The sequence below is a fragment of the Molossus molossus genome, unplaced genomic scaffold, assembly GCF_014108415.1.
Source record: "Molossus molossus isolate mMolMol1 unplaced genomic scaffold, mMolMol1.p scaffold_m16_p_12, whole genome shotgun sequence".
Classification (NCBI taxonomy): Eukaryota; Metazoa; Chordata; class Mammalia; order Chiroptera; family Molossidae; genus Molossus; species Molossus molossus.
In genome coordinates, this window is record NW_023425347.1 from 66,809,137 (window position 1) to 66,816,193 (window position 7,057).

Below are 7,057 nucleotides of genomic sequence, written 5' to 3' on the forward strand. Positions count from 1 at the left end.
TTGCAGTTAGTATACTTATAATTTTTGGGAAATTTATTAATTAACCAATAGTTTCATTTGTGATTATTTTTTAAAAATCAAATAATGGGAGGCACTTTTAAGGTGGCATTTTCTTTTTAAAGTGGTTTTTAGAACTAACATATGATTGTTTTTAGATCACTATTCTGAAACCTGTTTTCAACTATTCAACTTAAGTCTGAGAATAAGGGAAGATTGAACATTAGGATAAATTCACCCTGAAACAATTTCAGGTTTGATCTTCAAAATGTTGCTCTTATCCTACTTTAAAGCAGAAATACAAGGCACCAAGTAAACTCTTTTGGAGAGACACGAGGAGAGGAAGAAAAGAATAACTGAATCTGCAAGATAATATGTCTAGTTTTTCCATTGGTCTATGTTTTCTAATGTCAAGACATAAAACATGATCTTCTAGCAACTTGCAAATTATGTGGGAGTTATGGAGGAGTGGAAGTCACAGAAAAACAGTGTCCTGTTTTGAAAAAAATGTTTTAATTAGGCAAAAGAAGTATCAGGACAAACCATTTTTAAAACAAGTCTCTAATTTGGGTATTGAGACTGGCAAAGGGAGAAGCATGGAAAAAATCAAGGAAAGATAAAATAAGACAAAGCTATTTGCAATTATATGTCAGAACTCAGGATTTTGCAGGTGGAAAAGATGTTGCTTAAATATATTCATAAACCTGTAGTAAGATTTCCATTTAGCAGTTTCAGAAGATTTAACAAGCTGCTTAAAATATGACAAAACTGAGTTTTAACAAATGATATTAAAATCGGACAGCCAACCATTCAACTGACAAAATGGGAGGCAATGTGGGAGAGCCGTACATTCATTGTAGATTCTCAGCTCCCTCCACCTGGTTTTCCTCCATCAGGCTAACGACCTCGTTCCTCCGGTAGAGCCTGGCCAAGTCGAAGGCGGTATCCCCCTTATGGTTCCGATGCCCCACTTTGCTGGCGGTGTGCTTCAAGAGAAACTCCACCACTGGGAGGTGGCCTTCTTTGGCAGCCAAGTGCAAGGGCAGGTTCCCTTCATTATCCTCGATGTTAACATCAGCTTGAAACTCCAGCAAAGTCTGTAAAGTGTCCAGGAAACCTGCTCTGGCTGCATCATGAATGACAGCGAAACCAGTTCCGTCTTTCAAATTGGGATTAGCACCGCTAAGTAGTAGTCTCCTGGCAATCTCGGGATTTCCAAGTTTCATAACCTAGAAAAGAAAAAAGGATAAGATCCTTTAAGTGATTCTACTACAGGACTATTTTAAAATATCCACCTCTCCTATATATGTAACTTTATTTTTAGTGAAGGAGTATTTGGGGAAGACCCATGTGATGGAGTTTGAAGGACTAAATTGCAGGAAGGAAAGTACTAGTAGGTAAAACTTGAAGAAAACTTGTAAAATTTATCTCCCATGAAGAGTTGTGTAATTTCATGAATTTATTAAAATAAAATAAATGGAATTTGAAATTTAAATAAGAGTCTTCTGTGCTTGTTCATACTCATAAAATGTATTCAGAGTATTTATTCTGGAAAATCAAATATGGGCAAAATTTATTTTCTAAATAGCTACTGAAAAGAAATAGGAAGAGTGAGTTTCTTTAAATCCCCAAATAATAGTTTCTACACATCAGACTCCATCACCTAGGGTAAAATTGATCTATTAAAAATCCAGACCTGATATTTTCTTGTTTAATTTTCACAAGTTCTCTCCCAATAGATATAGTGCCAAATTTCCAAGTGTTTTAATTTTTTTTTTCCCGTTAAATTATTACATATTGGCTACTAGGTGTATTTAGTGCTTAGAACCTTTCACTTGAAATTTTAAAGTGGTACTGATTATTAAGGTGTTAAGTAAATAACAATGTTCTATGTGGTTTATGATACTGACTTACTTAAAACTAAATTCATGATATGCCGTATATTAGATAGGAGATGATTGTACAGCAACTGCTCTTGAAAAGAATGAAACAGTCTAATCCTACTGTATTACTTAGCCTCTGTATTTTAAAGTAAGCAAAAGAAGAGAAAATAAGATATTTAATATGTTCTTTGGGACACAGACAGCTTTGTCGGCAGTTTGAGCCCATTTAATAATCTACTGGTGATTCCATTTTATTTCCTTTTGCAGTTATTCTCAGAAATTTAGGAATAGCTATTTGTAAATTGCCAACACTTTAAAAGCGAGAATGTGATATTAAAATTTGCTGTCAACATACAAATAATTCCCATGACAAAGACTTTTCTACTGTTTGAATATATTTGAATAGACACTCTAATAAGAGTGTCTGTTAGGCTCTCATAAAATATCCTGTAGAGCAGCATGCAGTTAATTATTTAATACATATAATTTAGTTGTGAAAAAATAGTCTCCTTAACATGCCAGAAAATTTCAGCATTTTAACTGGTTTCATTTATATGTAGATATACTCATAATTAATATAAACTTATAATAAATAAATTGCATAATAGACACTCAAGTATTTGTGAAATTAAATATAATCCATTGGAAAATATATACAAAGTTGACCTATCCCCTTAAAATGTGTTTTTAAAAATAATCACAAATGAACTAATATAATAATATTTAGAATAAATAATATTTTATAAATGCAAACTATATAGATGTCCAAGACATTAAGCTTCCCTGTCGATGAAACCCTGCTGGCTTTTAGCCTTTCCTTTGGGGCAGTGTTAATTTATTTTTCAAGAACTTCAATGAAATATACTTTTTGGTTATTAAAAAATCAACACAATCTAATTTTTGCCACAACTGCCTCTAAAGATTTTGTCACATTTAAGGACCTGGACTGGGAAAAATAAACAGACAACTTGGATCTTTGTAAAGCACATGTACGATTAAGGCCTTTGATATTATCCTGATTGAAAAGCTTACACTAGCAAGGGAAAAAAAAACTTTTACAATTGAGTTAAATAAACATAAATATAGAAGGAAATTTGCCATCTTTCACAGAAAATAGTAATATTGGAAATTGTTTTAAAAGAAAGTTCTTTCTTGAGTTATGACACAACTTCAGAGTCAGGATTATACATACTGAAAATAAACCTTGAGACTCCTGTTTGTGTGTGTTTCATTATATGTACAAGGACTAAACCACAATAAGTGGGTGTTAGTATCTTGATAAGTATGTTTAATATAAACAAGATTGCATAATTGTATTTAAAATGTTTGTCAAAACTTTTTTTCAGTATTAATTCCCCAGTCTTCCTGTGCGATCTTATTCTGAACATGGGTTAAGTGGCTCATTGTGAGATTTATATAATCTTTTAGTTTTCAACAGTAAACTTTTAAATATATTACATTTATGGCATTGCTATCATCACCAAATCTGTTAAAACTACTAGGTAGAAAAATTAAAAAATCCTTTCCATATTTAATCTACCTGAAATAAAAAGATAAATTATTTAATCTACGCATAAGCTTCCATAATACTGAAAATTTTGCAAGGTCAGTGTGTTCTGATTTAAAATGTACAGACTGTATGGACATTGTGAGTTAATAGTATGTCTCTTGCCACTTAAATTTCTAATTCTTGTAACTAAAACGAAGCACCCTAAAAACCTCACCACTTTTCAATGCTTCAAGTGTGGCATTTTCGAATAAGAATAGCTCATAAGAATATCATCCGACCTCTGATAAGCAACTATTTGAGACTACTTTTCCATTTTTCTGTTTTAAGCTTTTCAAAGTTATAGGATTACATCCAGAGGAGGAAGAAAATGATCACATATAATACTTGGCAGCTGGACATGTTTCAGTTGTTGCTTGTAAATTTAATTACTAAAAATTAGAACATACCACGGCATGACTGCAGAGACAAAAACACAAGCTGAGCTCTGATTAGAAAATTCAACTTATTTCTTCTCAATTCTGAATGGGTGGATGGTATTACATTAACTGTGAAATGTACATCCTGTCCTTGTGCCCAGACCCATTCCAAACGAGGAAAGGTCGTTTGTCAAAACTTGAAGCATTTGAAAGAAAAACACCCTCGTCAGTAGTCAAGAAAATTAACGTTAAAGTGAATTATTGGAGCCAAGTACGGAAACCACTAATAGCAGCATATTTACTTCAAATAATCAGAATAATGTGTTTACAGAGCTGTCTATACCCCCCCCCCCAAAAAAAACTCGGCTATGCTACGATTACTTTCAAATATCCACCGTCACAAAAACATTCCAAAAATTAATACCAAACCTGAAACGCACTTGATACCGAGGATGTTAGAGCTTGTTCAAAGTACGTCATTTTGGGGAGTTGGATCCACTTAAAGATATAAAATATGGCAACCAACTAGGTTTAAAAACAGTGACATTTTGTACCCCTGAAAGCTTTAAAGCTGCTATTCTAGAAACCCGGGTCACGTAGGCAACATTGTTGATCTGTTTTCCCCACCTCTCTGGATACCAACCTGCAGCGCAGTCCTTCCAAATCCATTTTGTGCATTGACGTTTACATTATTTTGCAACAAACTAGTAAGTTGCTCTAGGTCCCCCCTGGCAGCTGCGGACGCCAACTCGTTCCCCCAAGGTTCGGCCATTCTTTAGGGTCCTGACGATCGGGAAAAGATGAATTAGTTGTTTTTCTTTTCTCCCTTTCCTTTGCTCCTAACTAGGCTGCATGATGGCATCGGAGACTGACAGAAGGACTGGGATGGTTAATCTGGAGTAGAGCTCGGTAGTAAATACTAGTAAGATCAGCCTGCCAAAAGCCCGCCCCTCGATTCACACGTGATTATTCAGTAAAACTGAGCCATTGGAGAGGGGCTCCGCTCCTCGCTTTTTTGGCTTAACCCCTATTAAGAATTCTGGTGATTCAACAGAAAGACACACAGACACATTCCTGGTAAATTAATCTAGACGTAACATTTAGGCAGAGTTGTCACTACGACACTATAGATCTCTGCGTGGAATGTGTGCGGAGGTTTAAGGAACTAGACCAGGGAGAAAATACCAAGGAAGAAAGACATTTGGGGGGAAGAAAAGGCATTAACCCACCCTTGCTCACGGTGGTGACTTGAGCCGCGCAAGCCAGAACAGCAGGGGCAGGTCCTGGGAGAGGCTCGGTCTCCATCCGTCACGCCCGAAGGGGTAGTCCTGAGTTCTCCGCTGCAGGGAGAGCGCAGCTGTAGCTGGATGCTGACGTACTCCGGGGGGTTAAAGATGATGGCCAAAGGCAACAGGGAGTAGTAGTTTAGTAGCTCTCAAGTTAGAGGTCGGAACGACTCCTCAGTGGCCTCGGCTTCTTGGGAGGGGCCTTTATTCGCGTCCCGGCCGAGCCGCGGGCTAACGCCGCGCGGGAAGGCTCCGGAGTCCGCCCGCCGGGCCACCGCAGCCCCGCCGAGCCTCAGAGGCCGTGGGAGCCAGGCTCGGCGCGCGTCTTCGGAGACCGCCGGGCGCGCCGCGAGCCTCGGGCAAGCGGGTCATGCCGGCCCCACCGGGTTCCGGACTCCCAGCAGCGTGAGGAAGGGGAGAGCGATGCGGGAAGCGTCTATCGGGCCCGGGCTGCTGGGGCAGTGCGTGGCAGCATCGCGGCTGCACAGGGCAGCCCACCGGTAACTTCCCGCCTACGACCGAGCCAGTTCAGACTTCCTACTGTAGACGCTCATTGAGCTGCCGCCACCGTCTTCTCCTTCCTTTCCCGGTTTTCTGAGGGCCTCCGGAGGTCGCAGGGTCCTGGGAAGCTCGGGCCAAGCTCCGAGTATGGGGAGTCACCACAATCCCAGGACGCAGCCAGTCCCGCCGCCCTGTCGGCAAGAGCCCAGCAGCTTCGGCGACCGGTGCCACTTCGCCAACCTCTCGCGGTTTCCCGACCTCTGGCCTGAGTCTGTGCAGCCGACAGGGCAGCGGTCGGCCAGCCAGCTGTGCCCTGGAGCCGATCTAGGCAGCACTGCCTCCTTCCGAGCCGCAGCGCTCCCAGTGACAGTTTCTTTTGTAGCTGGTCTCCCCCAAATCGCCGGTCCCTGCTCCCTTCACCCCTACAGACACTTGAGGGTTGTCTCCCTTTCTGCTCTTTTTCCTTCCCTCCCTTCTTTGCTTCTTTTTTCGCTCAAACAATTGCTGCTTCTGTTGCCGCTGCAGAGACGGTGCCGGTTTCTTTTCTCTTTTTTCCGACCTCATCAGCTTTTTTTGAAAAGAAAAAAATTGAGCGCTTTTTGAGTTGAAAAACCCGCCCCCATTTTAACGGCAGAGTTTTAAGGAGGCTCGGCGGAGTTGCAGCGCCGCGGGAGCGGGAAGGCCGGGCACCGCCCACGCCCCGCCCTCCGCCCTGGTGGCGCTCTTCTCACCGCCTCACGCTCCGCCCCCGGCCGGGCGCCCTTTCTCCCGCCTCCTCGCTCCCTGCTTCCCTCGGTCCGTCTCTTGCTTTGGCTCCCACCCGCCATCCCCGCGGCCTCCTTCAACAGGCGAGCGGGCTGGAGTCCGCGACGCGAAACTCCCGGCGGCCGCGAGCCTGGCGGGGTGGGCGACAGGGGAAGAAGGTTGTTAATTAAGACGGCTGCGGAGAGCCGCAGGGCCTTAGAGGCTGGGCGCCGCTGGCTGCTGCAAGGCGGAGAGCCAGCCGGCCTCTGCGCTCCCCCGCTAGGCTCTCGAAGTTCCGGCGGCAAGGCCTGCGCTGCCGCCGCCGCCTCTCCTGCTCGCGCTGTTTAAACTTGGCCTCCTTCTGTTTGCCGGCCCCGGCCTCGCACCTGCCAGATCAACCCTGGGCCGCGGTGAGCAGAGGTGGCCATGGGGGGAAAGGGAGAGACCTGGACTGACAGCAACAACAGTGCTCAGCAAAAGCAAAAGTCTTTTATAGAGTGATTTTTAAGAATACTAAAGACATAGTATTTAGGTAAGAAATCACGACGAACTCTGAAACTTTAATGTTCCAGGGACTCGAAAGTGTGAAATATTCCATTTCTTCATGTAAAAGGAGAGAAGCAATTAACTCTAAAGCGAAACTTAGAACAAGTCTTGGCTTTCAAACAAGGCCGTTTTTTTTTTATTGCCAAAAATACTACATTGATGTGGGCTTGTTTT

The 7,057-nt window shown here is 42.2% G+C and overlaps 1 protein-coding gene across 1 annotated transcript; it reads right to left on the reverse strand.

Moving 5' to 3' along the window:
- Positions 1-488: 488 nt before the first annotated feature.
- Positions 489-6,250, reverse strand: CDKN2C (cyclin dependent kinase inhibitor 2C). The gene is made up of 3 exons (XM_036256027.1): positions 5,036-6,250; positions 4,450-4,589; positions 489-1,226 (listed from the first exon to the last, which is right to left on the reverse strand). The coding sequence occupies exons 2-3, from the start codon at positions 4,576-4,578 to the stop codon at positions 849-851; spliced, it is 507 nt and encodes a 168-aa protein (XP_036111920.1). The 5' UTR covers positions 4,579-4,589; positions 5,036-6,250; the 3' UTR covers positions 489-848.
- Positions 6,251-7,057: the final 807 nt, after the last annotated feature.

What these genes read in the sequence shown, in the direction of transcription:
- CDKN2C (XM_036256027.1), bottom strand. Translation starts at nt 4,578, where the DNA reads ATGGCCGAACCTTGGGGGAACGAGTTGGCGTCCGCAGCTGCCAGGGGG. An exon ending in TTGGAAGGACTGCGCTGCAG is followed by an intron (nt 1,227 to 4,449) that starts GTTGGTATCCAG and finishes TTTCTTTTCTAG; the next exon opens with GTTATGAAACTTGGAAATCC.